General features: G+C 43.9%; 1 protein-coding gene across 1 annotated transcript in view; it reads left to right on the forward strand.

Annotated features, from left to right (window-relative positions):
* The first annotated feature begins 1440 nt into the window (after positions 1 to 1440).
* Positions 1441 to 23677, forward strand: part of syt3 (synaptotagmin III) — a 33278-nt gene continuing 11041 nt past the window's right edge. The window contains exons 1-7 of the mRNA XM_056402381.1: positions 1441 to 1890; positions 6867 to 7219; positions 8547 to 8971; positions 13490 to 13885; positions 15547 to 15655; positions 16233 to 16409; positions 21388 to 21514. Coding sequence (XP_056258356.1) covers positions 8821 to 8971; positions 13490 to 13885; positions 15547 to 15655; positions 16233 to 16409; positions 21388 to 21514 — 960 coding nt within the window. The 5' untranslated portion in view covers positions 1441 to 1890; positions 6867 to 7219; positions 8547 to 8820. The remainder of the gene's footprint in view (positions 1891 to 6866; positions 7220 to 8546; positions 8972 to 13489; positions 13886 to 15546; positions 15656 to 16232; positions 16410 to 21387; positions 21515 to 23677) is intronic.

Raw genomic sequence — 23677 nt, forward strand, 5'->3', positions numbered from 1 at the left:
CAGTAAGAAATGAGGGAAACGCCACCAGTGATTGGTGATCTTGAAAACCTCGGCTATACATCACGCAGAGAACAAGAATCAAAAGCACACACTGTTCCCCATGTAAATTTATTATGGCAGCAGGCCCATATGCAATGAAAATCTTGAGGGGCAGAGGGATGACTTGCCTTACATAACTGCTAAAGCTGGCACAGTCTCAGCAGCAGGCAGAGTAGAAACCCTAATGCAGGGGTTCACACGTTCTCAACTCATTAACCCAGAGGATTACTTCCCCTTCAGGCCGCAGACCATCTGATTGTTTCTCTCTGATAGATTTGATGAAATTTTTGTTGATGGATGTGATGTGATTCATAATTTGACATCTGGGGATCAAAACTGCATCCCTGTTACATTCTCTCACTGCTCAATCCACTAATTCAATTGTAAGTGAATCACAGTTTTTCTCATTTTGTTGGACGACTCCCCTCTGGGAATAGGACAAGGAACCGGTAGGGTGCCCTGAGGGACACCACTTTAAAAACAACCACTTTGATACAATGTCTAAACCCATTTGCGCCCGACCGTTGAGGGTCCTCATTATCCTTTGGCAATGTTTCCATAAAACAGAGAAAGGTTTTTCTGTGCCCCCTCCCTCCTTATATGAGGCCTGCAGGAATATCCTAATCTAATCTTGACTCCAATAAGACTGTGTTTCATTCTAACTAGATCATGGCCTCTGTATACCTCCGCCGCTCTTCTCATTCAGGTTTCCATGGTGCACACACATACACGTACACACACAAACACACACACACACACACACACACACACACACACACACACACACTCACTATCATCAGCACACACGCCGTACAAACAGGCTAAGAGCCATGTCCCTTTTTTGGCTCAGAGCCGAACAACATTGGCCCTCCATTCCATCTTAGCTCTCCACCTGCCTGACATCCAAGCAACACCTCCTCCTCACACTCCCCCTTCCTCTTCCCGTTCCCCTTCCCCGTCCTGACCTCCTCCTCCTCCTCTTCCTGTCATCCCTGGGATGCTACCATAAAAAGGAGTAACATTTTATGTGCCCCCCTTTCCACTCCCAACAGCAGCAGCAGCAGCACCACCACCACCACATCTCCAGGGGCATCTGCAGGAGTATTATTATCTAATCACAGCTCTAATAAGACCAAACAAGATCCTGGGCCCTTCTAACCCACCCACCTACCCTCCAGGCTGAGAGTGGCCATTACCCTCCCCACCATCCCCGCACTCCCCCTGGTTCCCAGTAATACACACAAGCACACACACACACACACACACACACACACACACACACACACACACACACACACACACACACACACACACACACACAAGCACGCGCGCTACCTCTCCCTCTCTCTCCATCCCTCCACACGCCCCACATACATCAGTATGTCTTTAGCACTGGCCGGGCTGTAGAGGCAGTGATAGGAAAGACACAGTATTAGTATTCAGAGCACAGGGAGGAAAAATAGAGGAGGGAGCGAGCGAGCAGCCGAGAGACAGAGAGAGTGAGAGGGAGGGGATAGTGAAACAGAGAGGAGGAAAAACACAAGGAGGGGGGAAAAATATAAGAGAAGAACACAGGAAACGGGAGGGTAAAGAGGGGAGGGGAGAGATATCATATTGTTCATTTCTCCCTCTCAGTCTGCCATCCCGGTTGCGGGGCTTATTGCTCGGTGCGTCTTGGAGAGAGAAGGAAAAGACAGAGAGAGAGAGAGAGAGAGCGAGAGGTGGGGGGTGGACAGAGCGAAAGAGGGCGGAATGCCCCTTTACAAGCGTCGCATCTGACTAAAACAGCGGACAGGCTCGTAAATCGGGAAATCGGACAGAGAGGGAGACAGTGGTTTCTGCAACGCCAAGGTAGGAAGAAATCCCCCCCTTTTCCGTTGCTCCTGCAGCCAGCATGCATTGGGCTCTGTGATATCTGCGATGTGTGCGTTATTCTCATCATATCTGCTTTGATCCTGCACCCCGCACTGGGCTCTGCTGAACATGCCCTAAATCTAGCAGCATGTGTCTGTTTTTCCATTAATATTTAATCTATATTATTTGTGCATCACCCTGGCTCTTCCATATTGCATTCCACCATAGGTAGATATATGTTTCGAGCCTATAGTGGGGTGCATGTAGTGAGGAGGCAGTCCATGAGGCTATGATGTAGGCTGTACTAGCCTATGTAACACATAACAGGCTCCTAGCTGTATAACAAGTGTATCAATGGCAGCTATCCTCACTGATGATGATGATTGAACTTTTGTTTTTTTTTTTCCTCCACGTAAACCCTATTAGATATGAGACGAACAGACAGTGGGGGTGCGCGCACGAGCACGCAGAAAACACACCGAAGACAGGTTGACGTGCGTAAGCCGTGCGTAATTCCCCCCCTCCACCCACACCCCGGCGATCCCACCCCACCCCGCCCCCCCCCCCCACCCCCCTCCGCCCCGCACCATCAAAGGCACAGTTGCTCTGGCTTCCCACCACAGAGAGCGATATTTATGCAAATGGTCAAAAGGAAAAAAAGAAAAAGAAAACCCACTGAGACACACTGACTCACCGACTCTGACATAGCAGTAGGTGAAAAATGAAGTGAGGGCGGCCAGTTGTCTGTGTGTGTGTGTGTGTGTGTGTGTGATTACACTCCCTGTCTGTAAATAGGTCCCACTCTGCAGCTCCACTGGCTGTGCAAGAGACAGGAAGAGCAGTACCAATATCCCAGGGTTCCTGGCTGGCCACATGCTCTCTAGTTCCTGTGTCATGTTATAGATAATTTAGACACTTGCAGCTCCAACAGGCCCAGAGTGGCAGAGAGCTGTGAAAGCCCGGACAGCACCCTTTGATATGTGTAAATGTGGGACAGAAATAGGTGGAAACAGAAGGAGAGAGTTTCTGCTCGGATGTTACCGTGTGTTTGATTGCATGTTTATTGTGATATATGGTCTTAAGCAGATATTAAAGCCCACTAACTCCCACCTCATGTTATTTATTTGCTGAAAGGGTGTGCAGGAGCTATTATAGGACAGGCTAAATTGGGACAACCTCGAGGCTGAGGCTCCACAAAGCTATTACCTCTAGTCAATAGACATTAATATCCCCACGCTCAATCTTGGCCTCATACGGCGCCGTCTCTGTCCTGGCGAAACACAGCACTGCTCCACTGGAGTAACCAAAAAGATGAGTTGTAGTAGCCCTATCTGTTTATCCCCATGCATCAATCCGTCACAGCCGAATGAGCAGAGAGGAGTGATGATAGCATTGTCTCGGGCAGACCGTCGCCGTGGCCTCGAAAGGAAGTGATGCAAGGAGGATATGCCAGCGCCGGTGGAGCGAGGTCATGACCTCTATGAATCAGGGACAGTCCTGGCGAATAGCGGATGATCTAAGGGTACATGAGTACATCGATTTGAGGTGATACACAACATGATATGGCCCAGCAGGGCACAGCAGAGCAGACAGCATCAAAGTCTGGATAAGAGAGGAGCAGGTCACAGGGCCAAGTCACCAGACTGTGGAGTACAGCCGGCAGGAACCGACATGTTTTCAAAGGGGAACACCGCTAATGTCATAAAAACGCAGACGCGGGGACATGTGAAATTTACTTAAACACTTAAGCACATTTGCACTTTAAAACAAAAGACAACAACAGAAGCATTCAGGGCAAGGATGAGAGGTGCAATTAAAGATGACTTCCAGGTACAGATGAAAACAAAAGAGAGAGCATGGCAGTGGATAGGACGACTTGAAAGAAGGTTCAATGAGATCCTCCTGAAACATCCTATTAGGTATATCCGATGGATTAGTCTCCTTTGTCTACAGAAACGTTATGTTCTCACACAAAAAAGACTCTGACTGTTCTCTGTTAAATTTTGCAATTATCAAAGTGTTCAGTTTCTCAATTTAAAAATAATTAGACATTCTAGCAATAAACATTAATTCTTATTAGTCCAAGTTGATAAAGAGAGAAAACTGAATAAGGATGTGATCATAAACCTTCCCGATTGTTCAGTTAACTTGAAATTAAATTCTATAAAAAACCTCACCTATAATTTTGATCCATTTGTCTTTGAACGTGATTTACTTTATTCAATATAAAGGTAAATATACAATTTGGCCAGAGAATGAAATGCCAGATGATGATATGAGGGGCTTGGAGTAGATCACAGGTTTGTTGTAAGCATCTGAATGTCTTCCTCTTATTCAGCAGACAGCAGCTTTTCAAAGGCCTTATCACTGTAATTCCCAAACCCAGCTGAGGTGTGTGATTCATCCCTCAGAGACAGATTCCACACACAGATTTCAGATTTCAGTCACGCTCTCTAACATGATCCTTGTTACTGAAAAACACACCCCCTGGGTTTTTTTTTCTCTTTTTCTTCTTTTATCAAATTCACATTCGCCCTGCTCGAGGATTTTTATTTGTTGCTGGCTGTCTTCGGTGGAATTTCCCAGCGACGGGGAGAAAAGCACTGGAATTCTTGTACGAGGAGTGCTGGGCCAAGAAAAATAAAAAATCCAGTACAACTACTCAAAAAAAAGAGTGAGGGAGTGCATTCGATATTAGATAAATATTTATTGGTATATGCCTCGGCAGTAAGAACTAGGAGTACTGTGGCGAGTTCTGCTTCCTCACTCTAATTTGTATTGGATTTGCTGGACTTTTTTTTTTTTTTCTGCTCCCGCTCTCTGTGCACCTGAGGGCGGCTCCAAATCCGCCCTGTGCAAATACAAGAATGATCCCTTCATTATAAGGGGATACAAACATAAACGCCTCATCTGCTTTATCGCCTATAAGCTAGGTTGAAGATGTAACGGCTGGACAGAGCCATTAAAAATGAGACATTTAGCTGATGCTCTTATCCTAAGTGATTAACAGGAGGGGCCAGCCAGGGGCTCAGTGTCTTGCTCAAGGGCACCAGTGGAGGGGGTTGAACTTGCAGCCTCAATCTGACTTGAATTTTAGTTTATATCCAGTGGCTGTCTGGTCCTTGTTTCTGGTGCAACTGCCCCCCCCCGGATTTAGCTCACGATCCGACTGGCCGCCTTCTTTCATAATTGAGCACAGACGTCCTTCTCTTTTTTTCCCTCTCTTCTGTCTGTCGTGTGATTGGACAGGACCGGCGTACACTGATTCTCCTCTCTCCATACCGTGATTAGACTGTGACCTTGCACGCCGTCCTGTCTCCTCTGCCCAATCGGACAGTGACCTTACTGGTCGACTGGTCTGTGTTGTGGCGTATTCGTTCCCTGAGAGTATTGATCCCAGTCAGAGCAGCAGTCAATGGAGCATCTGTGGGAGGTTTAGTGTTGCTCTCTACAGTATAGTAAGAATGTGTGTTTCTGGGCATGACGCTTTCGGAGTGGAATGATTCGTCAACACGTTTCTGAAGGCATATTTATCTGTGAATAACCAGCCTCTGTAAATATTTTGCTTGTAGTAAATTGCGTCCTCAAACCCTTGATTACCATTGTTGCTGTGTCACCCTCGCCGCCAGCTTCCTATGTTTTTTTTTTTCTGCCCTTCTCTGCTCCAATTTTTTTCCCTCCCTCTTTATCTGTCTCGTCTCCAATTTAATGTCAGCATCTCTCTTATCCCTCTCTCTCTCTCCGCCTCCCTCCTCCTCTGTCTCTCGCCACACAATCGTTCTTTCTGTCTGTCTGTCTCCTCCATTTCTTCTTCTTCGCCTCTCCCTCCCTTCTGATGCTCTCACTGGCATTTGAGGCGGCCAGTTTTGTGCCAGACAGCCATTCCTCAGATTGAGATATCCTGGGTTTTAAAGTCACTCAGACAGATTTACTATCTTAATGGGAGAGAGTGATGCTGGAGCGGGGGGGGGGGGGGGGGGGGGGGGCTCATGTGGGATGTTGGGTCTGGATGGCGTTTTGATTCGCTAATTTCGGATTCATTTCCGCAAAAGGCTGCGACGCGATGGACAGATAAATAGACTCCACGTTATCTGAGTTCTAACTTTAGACTGACACACGATCTTAATGTGACAATCAGCTTCTGAACAGAGACAGAGGCAGAGGGCAAACAAGAGGCGAAAAAGTGTGTTTCTATCTTCAAGAAGAGAGACAGAAAGCTCGAGAAGGAGAGGAGGCATTTTCTTGTTTCCAATCTTGTTCTGGAGTGAAATATGTCTTTGCCTAATGTGGAGATTGACTGATGGCTGGAAGACAGATGGACACATAAGGAGCACTTTGCTAGGAAGGTGCCACTCAATGCACAAAGACTGACGCTTGACATTTCACAGAACAACATACATCAAATGATCAATAGTCCTTCCCCTGTCCGACAAGGCACCTTGCTTGAGAAATAGGTCCGCCGCCTCACAAGGACAAAACATCTCGGTGGAAAAGTGAGCTTGACCCCCTCTCCATGAATAGTATTGTTTTTCCAGTGATCCCCCCCCCCCCCCCCCCCCCAACCCGACCAAGGGCTTGTGCAAAATGTCTCGCCAGACATATTCAATACCAGGGTTTGGATCGGTATTATTAGACACAACTTTGCATACATTTTCGTCAGTCAGAGTCCCTGGAGCCTCACAGACTGTGAGAAACTGGAGTTTGGGCATTGACCTGCTTTTATTTAGACAGAATGAGTTCAAAAATAAAGACAGTATGCTAAAGAAGTCTAGTTTCTTTTGGATGAAAGGACAAGGAGCACGCACATAATGCAGTCAGACTTAATTCAGCTAATTATACCTCAGTTTGATGTTTTATGAGATTTTGTAGCCCTCCAAACATTTGTTTGATTGGTGTTCTTGATGCTATTTGTCTCTGCTGCACTTGTATTCATGTGTCTCATTGATTGATCAATTGATTTTTTTTTTTGCAAGGTGATGTTGGAGAGCTTCAAAAAACAGAGTCTCCACAATCCTTCCAGTCCACGCTGATGTGCTGGAGAGATCACAGACACGGACGCCTTCCACCGTTTCCTGTTGGAGCTAGATGACAAAGAGCTCAACTTTCCAATTTGTAGAGAAGAGAAAAAAGAAGCCACTTGTCTGCAGGCTGCGGTTTCTGGTCTTGGAAACATTAGGAAAATAACAAGCTAAAGGTTATGCATGCACTGCAGGCATAACTCTACATTCTTTAGCCAAATCCATTTGCAAAGAAAACTTTGGAGTGCTTCCGCTCCGGCTTGCAAATTCACCATGGCCCAGAATCTCGACAGTCAAGTCCAATAAAGGTAAAACACACAAATGAAGGCTTTATGACAATATTAAAGATGATGAAATGCTTTAATTTGGATTTTTCCTTCAGTACAATAGAAGCTAAATGTGAAGCTAAATATAAGGTAGCTGGTACGACTTGTTGTTGTTGTACTAATAAACCATTACCAAGAAAAAAAGCAGCTAGTCTCCATCACTCCTTCAATATATTTGTGTTACAGAAGGTTGTAATAAGTGTGTTACATAATACATGAAGTTTCAGGATGATTGACCCATTGTTCAGTTTTAGACACCAAAATCATCCTCAGGAGATCACTGACAGTAGAGCTCTGTGCAATTAAGTATTCACCATGTTGAGTGAGTACTGACTCATCTGGCATTATTCAAAGTAAGAAGGTTGACATTTAAGTAATAGAAAGTGAATTGCGGCTTTCATTATGTAGTTTGCACATTCATTAATTTTGAAAATAAATTATTAACTCAGTATGATTGTTTTAGGAAGGTTTGTTTTTGCGACACTATATATTATGCAATTTTGGCTGGACCATTAATTTACATCAGCTTCGCCACTTCCCAAAAGTAGTATTGCATTGTATGTTTTCTCTCTTGTATTTCAAAACTGTGTTGATTTTAGAACATAAAGTGGCTCATAGAACTGAACCCAGTAAGAATCAACACCTAACTCTTCTTTTAGATTCAGTTCAGTTCAGAGGACTTTATCATATGTACCTCGAGGGGTCATTTAAGGCTCATTAACTCACTGGTTTGGTTCTTCTGCCCACACAAAGACTGTATGGTGCCTTCGCTTACCCAAGAGCCTTCCCCTGCCACCCCTGTACAGAAGAATGGAAATGAATTTGACAAAACAAAAACGTACTCTGCCTGAAGTAATTTCCTGCTGCTACATAATTCACAGACCTCACTGTCAACCGGTTTTGACCAAATGTTAAAAAGTGATTGTGATAGTGACAGGAGGCTCACAGGTTCACAGGGAAGTGGGGAAACAGATTCTTTCAGAACTTGGGTGAACTGAACCTTTACTGTAAATTTGACCAAACTCAGCAAACACCTGTCATACTTTCTCACACATCAGGATACTTTTGGATGTGCCTGCAACAAGATGGAATGTTCTCACCTCTTACTTGATGCCAGTTGCCTTGTATCACTATGCTAAAGCGATGTTATGTAGCACAGGAGCCAATGATCCATCGGGTACACACTGATGGTTTTGGCATCAGTGTTTGCACTTAATGGGTAAGGTGACCAATCTGCCAAAAGCTTGATTTGTACACTTTTATGTCCTTACACTCATGCTGCCAATTTCTCTCCCTTTATCTCTTTCAGGGAAAGTGAGAGGGGTGGGTGTCGCTCAGTCACACATGGGCGCGTCAGTCTGGTCTCTGTGATCCAGACCAAGACACCCTGCAGAGCCCCTCTTGTTCTTCCTTTATCGCTGCTGGCCTCTCAGCTTCCTCTGCCTGCTCCCTCTCAGTTCACACCTTGTAAAAGGTGGACGGGTCAACACTCTACTTACCCGAGCGCCGTCCGATAGGTGAGGGCGGCGAGGGCTGCGCTGTCATTGGCTGACTGCTGGTGAGAGTGCGATGCGGATTGGAGGATGTCGGGGGACTGGGATGAAGACCTGTGTAAGAAGGCGCTGGTGCTGGTGGAGGAGCTGTGCTTCAACTCCCCGAGAGGTTACAGCCAGAGCGAACGCTGCCAGGAGTTCAGCTACCTGCTGAGAGGTCGCAACAGACCGCTGGACGCAGGTAACTGACACACCTGGAGCTTCTTATGTGATGTCTACACATGTCATGGCTGACTTTTTTTACGAAAATATCATAAGTGTAAAAGAACCTTTCTTTTATACTTTGTTCTCACATGATTTAACAGTTTGTAAAAACCCATATTAATCTGCCTCAACCTGCCTTAAAGGAGCTATTTGCAAGTTTTGCTATTATATGTAGCCAGTGTTAGCATTAGCAGCTGTTTATCTCCCAGTCTAGAAGAAATGTTTGATTTCAACAACAAGTTAGCACACTAACCAGCTAGCCCCGACCTGTCTTGTCACTTTCTGATAGCGACTCACTGTAGCCTCCAATCTGCCCTGAAGAAGTAAGCTAGTGCGGCTCAGAGGACGTATTACGTATAACCGCTTGTCTTGTAAATGCAATGATGGTGGAAGCTCTTGTCAATCAACAATCACCACCACCTGCTCCTGGCAAGAAACTGCGTTCAGCAACGGAGAAAATGTACAAATAGCCCCTTCATCCAAAATCTACCCTTGTAGTATCAGGGTCATCCCATGTAGACTGAAAGATGGCTTATAAAAGCTGGTAGTTTCCTCCTTCACACAGAACAGAGGCTGCGGTCATCTTGATCCATGTCTGTGTGAATGCACTCCAATAATAGCAGGCTCACAATAGACAACGTCCACAGAAGCATCTCCCGCTGAATAAACCACTCTGCTCTGGATTCATATTGTGTATTCATTCATTCATTCATACACAATATTATTACATATTTTTACAATGTGTTGCTAAATATTCTAAAAACTCTGACATGGCGGGTCTGTATGTTTTGATGCTGTTTCCTGTTTTTTTTCTTAAGTTGGCTTTACTCTGTGAGAGAGGAAACCATGAACTAAACAGACGCCTTTCAAGCAGACAGGGGGCGAATCTTTGATGCTAAAATGATATTGGGTGTCTGTATGTTTCATTGAAGATTTTTAGTATCCCATGATGATCTGAAACACCCATTTACTTAAATACTTAAATGGAAACCCTAATGCATGTCTATCAAAAGCTTCAACAGAATATTTTCAGTATTGCTGCATCACTTGTGGAGTCGCACGGGAACATGGCGTACTGTGTGTTAGACTTCAAGGTATGAGAAGGTAAATGTTAAGAAGAGTGCTCATGTTTAAAGCAGGTTAGAAGTGCTGTGCACTCAGAACAACAAACCATGAAATATTCATCTGCTAGATTGAAATGGCTACGGTACAAGTCCATCCCATTTCGTTTACGAGCCCCAAAAGAGTCTCAGTAGGATTCTGCGATTGTTATCTCAGAGCTGGATTTTTTTTTTTTTACCAAACTGAGTAGGTGCATCGTGCTCCACGGTGGAGTGTATTGTGTGCAGAGTATTGTGTGTGGGTTCTCATTGAAGCATTTGGAAGTGCAATGTGCTGTTATGCAGATTAGCATGGATATCTATGGCTCAGTGTAGATTAGCCTGGATTGGCTGCGTGTTGCCTCTGGAGATTTGGATGGCTCTGTGAAGAAATGTCACGCCATGGTTTTAGGCGTTGGCCCCCTTCGCTTACCAGCTGTGATTTTTTGGTGTTTGCTGACGGAAGTCTCCGTGCCCTCCGAGGGGCCACGGCCGCCGCAAGCTGTCAGTGAACGGCTTGTGTAAGCAGCGGAGATGTGTTTGATGTGGAGCAATGTATGACTCCCAGTGGGCCCGCATCAGCTGCTGATTGACAGGGAATCTTGGTCCCTCTTCACGGCGCACTTCAGAGGCCTCCAAACCACCCACCTACCCTCCCGCTGACTTGGTTTTTATGCTTTGTGGATTAGCGATGGATCTTTGACAGGATCAGTGCTTGGGAAGGCACAGCGACTGCCCTAAAGAGAGACAAATGGAGGTGATCGGTTTGGCCTCCGACAGTCCCTGTGCACGTTTGATCACAGCCACGTCTTATCAGTGCACCCTGATCTGCCAGCCACACACACTCGTACTCCTCTGCCTCCTCGCTTTGTTTTTCCCCCTCCAGATCAATACATTAACCTTTCTCATCCTTAAACCCCTCCCCGCTTTAAGTTTCACTCTAAATCACTGTCAACTCTTTCACACATGCCGTGGTAGTTGCATCGACTTTATCAATCCTCCTCCCTTCCTCCTCCTCCTCTGAGGAAACTGAAAGAGGGAATAAACCCAGTCAGCTTATATGTCTGTTCCAACATGGGCGCCAATCCGTTTTCAGGCCTCTCCCTCTGTCTATCCCGGCCCTGCTGGCCATCCTGTGGTTTCGATCGTTTTTTTCTTTCTCTCCATTCCCCTTCATCACAGCTGTCCTCTTTTTCTTGATTTTTTTCCTACCTTGTCCTACCTTCCTTTGCCCTCTTTTCCCCTCCTCTCGCCTCCTGATCTCCATCATCATGTACTATCTTGCTTCGCTCGCTCTTCCTTATTCCCTCCCTTGTTCCTCACTTCCCACCCGGTCTTGTTCTCCACCGCGACAGATCGATGTCCCCGCGCCCACCCCCCACACCACCAGCTCGCCTTCCCCCAATCATATCTTTTGAACAAGTGCTGATTAATGACATACACAGGCTGATGAATAATTCACCAAAGAGAGAGCGAGGAAAGGGAGGCAGAGAAATGGGGGAGACGAAGAGAAGGTAGGGGTGACGAACAAAGAGACAGTCGCTGAGGAGAGGAATAAAGTCAGAGCGTGCAGAGGCAGACAGCATGGGAGAAGAGATGACAGCGAGGAATGAGGGGTGTTTGAGGGGATTATATAGAGGAGAGAGTGAAAGAGAAAGAGAGGGAGGGCGGGCGGAGACAGAAGCGAACTGAATTCCAGAGGATGCACCCCAGGGCTGGAGGATTGGCTGCTGTTGTCTTGTTTTCACTCATTTGCTCTCAGTCTTGTTGTCAGCCTGTTACAGATAAAATTTCATTCTCTTTTGTGTGATTTAACAGTGCTTATGTCTTTGTCATGCCCATAGAGACGCTCTGAATTGAAGGAAAAGGGGTTAAAAGAAAAGGAGGCCTTTGTGTGGGACGGTACAAGCGTGCGGTGGTAGTGGTGGGGGTTCGGGAAACGTTATCCCCGATGGTGAGACAGCGCTGTTCTACACGAAGGTGATGATTGGCCGGCCCACATATAGGAAGACTTGTTAATTGGTGTCTCCCTGGTCTGGAGCGTGCACAAAAGCGTATACCAAAATCAGCACATTGTATCGTAATGAGTCTTCTTGGTCTACTTACAAACTATGAATATTCATGTTCAGGGCTGTGGGCCATTGAGGGCTCTGATTGGTCCTTTTGTGAAGACAGTTATCAGACCCAAAAGATGCTATTTATAAAAAAAGACTTCAAATGGTTCAGGATAATTATAAATATTCATTGTATATTTAGTCTATTTATTTATAAGCATTCATGGAATATTTATAGGGTATTTACACATTTAAAAATTCATAATGAATTTACGTATAATAGGCTCCGACACGTGCAGTTGTGCCCTTTGAAACCATAAAAGAACTACAAAAGTGGCTGAGCTCTGGAGCTGATGTCGACTCTCTTTCATTGCTGCTCCTCTTTGATGGAGGCTGTTGCTGGAACTGTCCAGCAGTCTGGGTGCTGAAACGGCGCTTTTCTTTTACTCTGTGCATTTTTTTCTTTTTCAATCGGATGAGTCATACTCAACCCTCGCTAACACACCCACATCCCCACCCTCACATCCCCAGCACCCCCACACCCCCACCAACCCTCAGACACAATCCTTGAGCCGTCACAGATTAAAAAGCTCATAGCCATGAGGAAATGTGGGATGACATTGCATAGAGACATCACTGTGGGTGTTGGTGTTTTTTTTTTTTTTTTAATTGTTTGCTGAACCACCACCCCCTCCCTCCTCAATCCCACCCCAACCCGCCGCTTTGCCTCCTCTCCTCCCTTAAGAATATCCTCTCCGCCAACGTTTGCCCCCATTTTAAGCTCTGGATTCGAATGTAGGATATGAGCTTCAGGGGACGGCTGCATATCAATTGATGCCTTCAGCGGGTTCCCTTTCCTGCTCCGTGATGTGTGATTTGTAGATGCTGTGGTGATGCTGGTGACGGTCTGTGTGTGACGGGGGTGTATGGACTGTTGATCATCCAGTGGTTTACAGCTGATTTGTTAGGCATATGTAAAATGTGTTAATGTGTGAATACATATCATTAGGTTGTTGTTTTTTAGCTGCGATAGCAGCATGGCACTGTGAATGGGAGTGTGGTTCTGTTGGCTGGTGGATCGCTCCACCACTTTTGTCCAGCTGGACGGATTACCAGGAAATTTTGTACAGTCATTCATGTTTCCCAGAGAATGGACCCAACTGATTTTGGTGATCTGTTGACTTCTTCCTGTAGTGCCAACATGAGGTTCACATTTGTGTTTTATAGTGAAATGTATCAATGCTTAATGGATGGATCGCCTTGACCTTTAGTACACACATTCATGTCCCCTTCAGGATTAAGCTTTTCTATGTTTTCTTTCTTTACCTTCATCCTCTGTAGAGATCTCTGTCAGCTTGCTGTCGGTCATCGTGACATTCTGCGGCATCGTCCTCCTCTCCGTCTCCCTCTTCGTCTCGTGGAAGCTCTGCTGGCTGCCATGGCGGGACAAGGAGGGCGGAGTCCTGAGCCTGACGTCGGGGTTGCTGCCCGGTAGCGCTGGCGTCGGAAGCCTCGGAGGCACCGGGGGCCCGTCGCTCTTGCCCCCGCTGCTGCAGAGGAAGGAGGGCCACTCCTCGTCCTCACTGTACCCCACGCTAGGGCAGCAGGGCCAGCACCACCCCCACTTCTCTGAGCTGGTGGGGCTGGAGAGGGGGGAGGTGGGAAGTGTGGCTGGGGGGCCGCATGAGACCCAGGAGCACTCCTACCTGGACATGGACTCCTACCCCAACAACGCTGGTGAGAGAGGGCGCGAGCTCACAGACATTAGACTCTTAATCCCAGTCTGACTGTAAGAGTAATGTAATGCCATGGTCAATAACTTCTCATTTTAATATACTCTCAGTACTCAATTTAATACATTTACCTACATACAGGGAAAATAATTTATCTGTGCTGCACTAGTGTGATGAATTCTGACCATTATTCTACATATAAATGGGTTTTCTTTCAGTGGAGCTACATTCAAGGAATATTACTTTTTCATCTCACTGGCCGAGTCTCTTATTACAGACACTTAGTTATACAGTGGTAAAAAAAAGTTACACTGCCTGTTTGAGTTGAAGTTTTAATTACAACAAATATCGCCTACATTTTCATTAAAGGATTAATTTGTTTATTCCTTAAAGCTGCATAAATCAATTTTTGGCAGTACGCTGCAGCAAACAGACACACAGACTGTTTTATAATCGCCTTATAAGGCTGTTACGGATAACATGTTTGCAACCGGCAGAGCTCCGGAGTCATGTTTCTGGCCACCTGATGAATATAACTCCTCTGTTCGATTTCTTTTTCGCTTTGTTTTGGTCTCTGAGAAAATCGTTAGCTGCTAAATGTTCAGCTTTCTTCACCAGTTAGTTTTATCAGAGCTTGTTTGCAGAAAACGGCTGCCTGCTGCTGCTGCTGCTGGAAACAAGGTTGATGTGAGCAGTGAAACTGAACCAAACAGTAAATGTGCCATGACAATGAGCTCAAAAGCTCGCTAAAGCTGCAGAGGTGGCCCATAATTCTGTGTGGGTTTGTTACTACGAAAGAACCCGTACACATTACACTAAGTCAGACTTGCATTAGTTGATCGGCAGAATGTTTGTTTTAAGTCATTTTTCAAGAACAAATACCATCTGACCATTACGGCTTCTCAAAGCCCTGAGAAGTTTCCGCTTTTCTTTGTCTCGCATGCTGATGGGTTTAATATTTTGGGGTTGTGGATCCATATGACATCTGGGACATTTGGCATTTGAAAAGACATTTGATAACATAATTGGCATTTTCCATTGTTTTCTGATGTTTTATAGACCAAATAATTAATCATCAAAAAAACATGCAGATTGAATAATAAATAGAATAATTTTTAGTTCTAGCCTTCTCAAAAATACATTAAAAAATATATACTTTTATGAGCTCCTTCGTGATGGCGGCGTGACTGGAATCGTCCACTTAAGCTCAACAACAACCACAATAAGCAGTAATTAGAACAAGAAGTAATTTTCACAATACAACAATGTTTTAAACTGATGTCAGCTGCAGCAGCAGCTATGAGCTTTCATTGTGTTGATGAATTAATGCTGGCTGTCAACTCCAGCGCAGGTTGTTTGTCATAATTCACAGTCAAATGTTTGCTGGCTGTCTTTATTGGAGCTGGATGTGCGGCTGTTTTGCGTCTCTGTGCTGTTGGCTTTTCATGCCGGCTCATGTTCTGCTGTTGTAAATATGTCTGATCACTTCTTCCCTTCTCTCTGCTGTTGAATCACTGTCTGTTAAATCAATGCGATACAATCAATGAGATCGATGCTTTGCAGGAAGACATACACGTTGCTGTTAGAGACACTGTAATGGCCGACTCCACAGCCACAGCAGCGCTAATGAAACACATTGTTTTGTCCGTGTTCTTCCCCTGTTAGGAACTCTGAAGCTGAGTCAGACGTCTCCAGACGTCCCCAACTCAGAGGGGGGAGCCCATCCCCCAAAAGACCTGCCCAACGCTCATTCCCAGCAGCAGGTCACCTCACGGTGAGTGTATCAGTGTGCTGCTGAATGTGTGTGTGTGTTTGTTAGTTTCTGATTGTGGGTTGTTGTTGTGAAACTCAGAGATGTCATGGTGAGTAAAAACCTACAGCTTGTGATCATTAAAGTAAGAAGGCATCATCGAAAATTACATAAAAGAAGCCTGTACCTGATAAAAAGTTGTTTTTGTGAGCACTCTGGTAAAAACCATGTTGGCTTTAATCTTGCTTCACTCTAATGAACACTTTTTGCACCTCTCCATGTCAGTCTAGTCTCGAACAACAATATTATCTGATTTTTCTCTGAGACTCATATTTTGCTATTTTGTTGTTGTTAAGTTGTGTTTCTTGTGGTTTGTACAGAAGCACCATCATCATACAACTAGCCTTAATTAGATAACACTACAGTGCACGCAGGTGTGACAGTGGTTAAACTCATTTGGATGGTTTACCCGCCACTGCTTCTCTGATTAAGCTGCTGTATAGCGGACTATATGTGTGTGTGTGTGTGTGAGTGTGCGTGAGTGTGCGCGCTGTGCTCTTCACTTAATAGTCACCCTCTGAGCTCTTACGTGTCTGTTTAGGCCCAAGCCCATGACTCACCAGCTCTCCAGTCCTGATTTCCATGGTGAGGAGAAGGAGCAGGTAACCAGCATTGGGCAGATCAAACCAGAGCTCTACAGACCCAAGGGCGACCAGGGTGAAGGCAAACAGGGTGACAACTGCGGCAAGATCAGCTTCCTCCTGCGCTACGCCTTCAAGTAAGTTTTACACCGAAACAACCTGCTGGCTCTGTCAGTGCCCTCTTATGTAAAAAGGAAAATTTAACATTAATAAATCATTGCCAGAAATAATTTTAAGTTATAAAGTTCATCTGTAAAAAAAGAAAAATGAGGCCATTACATCACCACCAGGTTGGCCTAAAGGTGCTGCAGCGTCTGTGTGGAGCCCCATGGACTTGTCTGACTGGAAAACTGCACACGTCCTGGTTTGATGAAAATAGTGCAAAAACACAAAACTCTTCTAAAATGTTTTTTTTCAATGTAGAGGTGGATTCACAAAAAACAATGTTTCACTCACATTTTTAAAAGTCTAAAATGTCGCCACAAGCCACCACAATGTAAAAACACTGTACCGGACATCGTACTGTTTTCATTTAGTTCAGTTAAAACCAGGAGAAATGTTATCAACTTTAACTTTAACTGACTATGAAACACAAAACAAAGAGTCTACAGCCACGCTGCAAGCTCACCGCCCACTGGTTCCAGAAGTGTTTCATCCTCAGTGTTACTGAACACAGAAACACGGGACCTTCAGAGATAATGTAGCCACCCTATAGTTTTATAAAGTGACGCCCAGTTTGAATTATTTCAACTTTGTTTCTGATAAATCACATTTTGTGCGTAATTTTGGTTGGTTTGGCAGAATGGTCTAGATAATACCATACATGAACTTTGACCGCTGTTGCCATGGCGAAGTGGCATGAATCAGAGCCAATTCAAAACACTTTGTTGTTACAGTTGAGAAGAAAACGCAGCGCTAAGTTGTTAAAGTCGCCCAGGAATGAGCCAGAATGTAAACAACCGTAGTTAAAATCTACCTCTGAGTTTTTATGTACACTTTTATGTACCTTCAAGTTTTTATCAAAGAAGCAGATATTTTCTGGTGTGTCTAAAAGAGCATTCTGCATTCTGCAGCTTCTTGTGACAGTGGTGCACTGTACGGAGAATTTTAAACCTGAACACTGTCTGATGAATCCAACCACTCCACTATAGTTTTGCATGTCTCCGGTGAATGTCAATGTTTCTGTTTCTGCACCACTTTGATGGTGGCGGTGGGTGTAAAGTTCTTCAAACACTTAAGTCAGAGGGGTGCGAGCCGACGCTGGTTTGCTGCATTTCTTTATGGCACTGAACAGACAGAAGGTGCTTCGTGGGAAAATATCTTTCAGCGTGTTTATCCTCCTCAGTAGACATAAAAAGAAAACCTCAAGTAGAAAATTGAGTTTTGTAACAGTGAGCGTTGGATTTACCCTCATTCTGAAAAACACCACTTAACACAGTGACAGCCTGAGATGTGGCTCAATGGTGGTCCTGTTTGTTTGTGATGATGATACTGAAATATTAATGTTTAAAAATAAGAAAGTGGTACTGTTAAATGTAAATGACAAAGCAGTGTCTGTGTCTTTTATGTACTGCGTGGCACAGATTGCTGTAGTTACTTTAATTTTGCTCCTTTGACAATTCTCCGTTAAATATTCTCTGCTGGAGAATTTGGGTCTAAGTACGTAATTGGTGGGTGCCACGCTGTGAGGGCTGGCTTGTGAGAGTGTGTATGTGAATGTGTGTGCCGGCTGTAAGTTTTGGGATGGTTGTGGGTTGTGGGGATGAGTGTGCAGCCCGCCGTCTGTGGCTCAGCTGACAGTGTAACCCCCCCACCCCCTCGCTTCTGCCTGCCCTGACATGTAGAAACATTACAACAGGCGAAAATGCTGATGGTCAGAAAATAAAGGGAGCGAGAGGCCGTTTGAGTCATGAATTATATATGGTGAGCCACTTTAAACAGCAGCCTCTGTCACCACATAATAACACCAGACTGCGCTGCAGCCGGAGAGTTACAGTTACAGGGAATTAGCAAGGGAGTTGGATGGAGAGGGAGGTTAATGATGAAAACTATTCATGTGCCCCTTTTCCCCCATTTGTAAAGTCATGAGATAATTTACGTTGTGCTGTAGCTGCCTGTCATGGAGGGAAACGGTTTAGTGAGAGGAGCAGGACAGAGGGAGTGACTGAGGGATAAAGAGGGAAAGGTAATAGATGTAGCTGCCGCCGAGTGTGTTTGGGCACGTGTGCAGAGACACACGCGTACAGGTGTGTTAGTGTTGGAACTGAGATAAGATTGGTATGTTAATGTGTTACACCCCTGCTGTTTGGAGTGTAACAGTCAGAACAACAATGTCAATCTTCCTCAGATCCTCTGGGAAAGCCATTTCCATTGACAATCCCATTAAAAGTTGACACATTCCCACTGTGGGAGTAGCAGCTAGCTTTCGGGGCTTTGTCTGCCAGGAATAAGGCCGTGAATTTTCGCTCTCTGCTCGAGCGGTAATAGGTATATGCTCTGCAGCACGCCTCGGGGATTGTGTATAAAACCTTGGTTTCGGTTCGGGCTCATGTCTTGTTCTGTAAAAAGACACGTGAGTGCAGGAGAAATCTGCAAATGTGTCTTTGTAACAGACAACAGATGCAGGAAAATTCATGACGATCAGGGAGAGGTGTTTTTTTTTTGTTTGTTTTTTTTTTTGTGCACAAGCTTCCTGTCGTTTCCAATTATTACACATCTGAGCACTGCCATGAACCACACTGGTTAATCTAGGGGACTGCAGACTCTCTACCAGCAGCATGTCACAAATTCATACTGGATTAAATGATCATTAGATACATATTTGAATTGGTCAGGGTTTTCTCGTTAAAATATTTATCTGGCTGAGCTGTAAATGTAATTTCCTGCAGCAGTTCGCTCTGTGTATCATCTCCCTGATTTGATGTGATTGCAGAGTGGGCATGTTTATCCAATTGCCTTAATTGGATATGATGCAGAGGTAAACACGTGTCCCGATTGGCCGCGGTTGTATTGTCAACCAGCATATCTTATTTGTGATTGGTAGAGATGGACAGAAGACATTATAACCGCCGGGGTCACTGCCGGCTTTTGCCCTGCTGATCCCTCCCCAGCCCCAAAGTTCATGCTGCTCTCCTAAAGCAGCTAATGAAGTGCTGACACACTGGTTAACACAGGGAGACACAGTCTAACGAGGTCTGATTAAAGGCCTCCGAGCCGTCTTCATCTTCATCTGGTAATTAAATACATAATAAACGGTGCGTGAGACGCAGCCACGAGTGTGGATGGAGTGTTCGGATGTAAAGATGTGTGTGTCCGCTTGCTCATGTGTGTGTTTATCCTTGAATGTTGTGTGCGTGACAAAGAAAGACTTACAGCCCCGCTGCAGAGTGTGTATCTGCTTGGTTTGTTGCTTTAACGGCCAATAATGCTGTTGATTTTCCTCATTTTGTACTTGTATTTATTTATCTTGAGGAAAAAAATATTCCATAAAATACAGATCAAGTGTTCGATGTAATATTCTTCTCGTTTGCGTGTTTGATTCTTATTGGTGAAACAGCCGTCACGCCACAACACATGAAAACGCTTCAAAAAGGCCACATAAAATACTGTGTATTGATATAACTGATGAGTTTATTATCACTGTAAATAACTGATTAATTGTTTGAGTCATTTTGTAATTGAAAATACCAGAAACATCCAGTGGTTCTAACAAAGAAAAATGTGATAACCTTGATTTTCTCTCTGTTATACAACAGTAAACTAAATGTCATGTTGTTCGGACTTTTGATTGGACAAAACAAGGCATTCAAGGATGTCGCCTTGGATTCAAGGAAACCATTATTTACATTGTAAGGACCAAATGATTTATTTGGTGATTAATTAAGAAAATAATCAGCAGATTAATCGTTTATTAGTTGCAGCCATTTAATTACTTAGATCTAGTAGTTGTTTAATTTCAGAGCCACATCCAAACTTTTGTTTTAAAATATTTTAAATTTTGATGTTGGGGCCAGGTTTTTAAATATAAAAAAATAGAACATATATTATTTGTACTGTACGTTCATGAAATGAAACAAAAAGACTTCATTCTAATCTCTTTAGGTTTTATGTTGTTATGTTGAACCTGTGACCCCACAGGTTGTATTTCATTAAGATGTCAAACTTTATATTTAAAGATAAAAAAATATTTAATATAATATTATATTGATAATAGTAATAATAATAATAATAATTTTGTGTTGCAGTCTTTTATTTGTACTATTTTATACCAATGACCAATCATTTGGTCATCTTTTAGATTCATCTCATGACCCTTGTGGGGGTCCTGACCCCCAGTTTGGAAACCGCTTCTTTAGCTACACTTTGCAGTACTGATTAAAATGTACAAGAAATATCCCAATAGCCCAATGCTCAATGTTTTTTGGTGGCTTTGTTATTTATATCTTGTGTAACATTGCATTATTGTCATTATTGATTCATCTTTAATCTTGTTATTTCTATTTTTCTTGTCTTCTTTCTTTCTTGATTAATTGAAACCCAAATCTGTTCAACTGACTGTCATCTAGAAGCTGCAAACACTCACATCTGACAAAATCACTCCGTTTTAAAAATTTGTTCCTGTAAAATGAGTCAAGTGATTGATTGATGATAAAATAGTATAAAATTGTCCTTGATTAATTTTCTGTTGATTGACTCGGCAGTTCATCAGTCCTCTCAGCTCTGTTCTTCTGCATTAGCAGCTCTGTAGGGTCCTGTGTTAAGGATTATTAATGAGCTCAGCTTTAGCCACACTCTGTATCACTGGCTGTACATCTGTGCTTACATGTAACATCGCTGATAGTGCAGCCATGACGCACGCACACACACACACACACACACACACACACACACACACACACACACACACACACTCACACTATTTTGGCTATTCCGTCCTCCAGAGACGCAGAACCACCCCCGCCATTATGTGTGTATAAAGCCTGCACAGGTGCTTGTGAGTGTGGGTTGATCCTGTCTGGGCCCCCCCCCCCCCCCCCCCCCGAGCCTTTTGTATGAACATGTGAACGTCTAATAGAGTTTGCTGTATATATGTGTGTGTGTGTGTTTGTGTCTCAGCACGGAGCAGTTGGTGGTGAAGATCCTGAAAGCTTTGGACCTGCCAGCGAAGGACGCCAACGGCTTCTCTGACCCGTACGTGAAGATCTACCTACTGCCAGACAGGAAGAAGAAATTCCAAACCAAGGTGCCTCCCACTCCCAAAACGCTCACCTGCACCCTCAGTCTTAATGCTCTGTGAACACAAATAAACAAGAAAAAACAATACTACATTAACTTGTTTTAGCCACCGTCATCTCACACTGACTCACTGTTTTCCTCCTGCCTGTTTCCTGCCGCTCTGATGACCCAGCCTCCTCATGGGGAATCATTACAGCTTCACTAATGTAATCTAATCTAATCTGGGACATAATTTATTCAAGATAATGTGCTTCAGACTATTACAGGCCACTGCTACTCAATTCCAGTGTGTTATTCTGGTTGTTTGAGGACAGTTGAGTCAATATTTGAGTACGTTTCAGGACGTTCTGTACCAGGAAATCTACCCTTAGCCCTCAAAAAAAAAAACAAAAAAAAAACTCCTCTCCTCTAATTTATTCTCTGCGGAGAAGCTCGAGACTTATGAGCTCGGTGGCCTCACAAATGTGAGTTGTAGTGCTCTGTTGTATACCCATAAATATCACCAGTAGTTTTCGACTGAGTTGGAATAAAACTGGGAGAAACTCTGAAAACTGAAAAGGGTCAGAATTGATTGTAGAGCCATTGAAAAGGAAGCCTTCAGTGACAGTGAAGCTGCACCAGTTTGAAATTTCTCTCCTTTGGTTTTCCCCCCTCTTTGTGTGACTGTCTCCTGTACATCACAAAAGCCCCTTCAAGGCATTGAAAAGCGTGAATGCTTCCGTCATTTGCATAATACAGGCTCCTCTTTTATTTAGAGTGTAGATGATTGTTTAATTTCAATCACATCCTCATTAACATGGAATTTTTACACCACTCATATTTCGCCACACTTTTATCCCTCCAACTAATTTCAAAAAAGAGACACAGACGTCACCTACGAGTAGATGTTAGAGCTTTGTGTTTGTGCTTTCTAAAGGCTCAGCGGCTCCGTCAGCTGCTGTTTAATCCAAAGCTAACAAGTAATCATCAAGTGCTAATAAGCCAGAGTGACAGAAAGGACTTACGCAGGAGAAAAAGCTGGATTTTGAAAATCGAGTGTGTGTCACATTTTAATTATCACAGGCTTTATTGCATGACGGCATTTACTTCAAATGATTTCATGGCAACTAGATCCAACGAATAAATCAACAAAAAGTAGAAATTCTGCGCCGGAGATTGGAGACAAATTTGCAAATGTTGTCCGCAACGTGTTATGATGATATGATGAGCAGGAAATGACTCTCCATCAGGCCAATTTAAAATGATCCATTATGTTTGACTTGCTATGGAGGAGGTGACAGATGGAAGAGGCAGGAAACACAACACTGAGTCACAACAGAGGTAAAACTGATTTGGAATAGATGCAGGGACCTACCGGAAACGTGTTGTAAACATTTAAAAGGAAAAACTACTTTACCTTGTACGTCTGGGAACAAAATATTGAGGTTTAAATTCAGTTATTTCATTTGAGAAGGTTTGATTTGATCTTTCATCCCACAAGAAAAGGTGTAATGCACTTTTCTCCCTCTGGCTGAGGAACAAGGTCAGCTGGTGCGGTAGAGGTTAATTATGTAGCCTAAGGACATTTCAGCTGGTATGGCTGCGCTATTAATCAAAGCCCCTTTTTTTTTGAATATTCGGTGTCTTGCTATGTCTTGTTTTTTTTTTTTTAAAGGAATGTAGATCAGTCAATTTAAAATACTGATTCATGACATTTACTTGTAATAAAAGACAGTTTTGCTGCTTTCAGCACGACGTGAGTCTTTCCACAGGCAGTTAATCAAAAGCTTTTATATTCACAAGTCTGTGTGACGAGGAAAAAAAAAAATGGGTTCACAGGAAGTGATGCCTTTTATGTTTCCAATTTGTTTTGGATAAAGCTGGGTGGTTTGCAGGTGCAGAAAACAGGGAAAAAGAACGCCACTTGCTGAAATGCAAACTCAAATACAACGATAAAGATTCAGCACAAATAACACAAAAGCGATGAGAGCTTTCAAAGAAAAGTGTTTTGACCAGCTGTATCTCTCGGGTAAGTGCAGCACTGATAGCTACATTTGAGTCACAGATTAAAGCTACATGACGAACTTTGAAAAACCCCGCAGCTCGTTTGACGGGAGTTACTGCGTTTGTGAAGAATCCTCAGCGACGCCTCGACTCTGCTCCTACGAAAAAAAGTCTCCCTGTTTGTTTT

Source organism: Seriola aureovittata, chromosome 17 (genome assembly GCF_021018895.1).
Source record: "Seriola aureovittata isolate HTS-2021-v1 ecotype China chromosome 17, ASM2101889v1, whole genome shotgun sequence".
In the NCBI taxonomy this organism is placed as follows: domain Eukaryota; kingdom Metazoa; phylum Chordata; class Actinopteri; order Carangiformes; family Carangidae; genus Seriola; species Seriola aureovittata.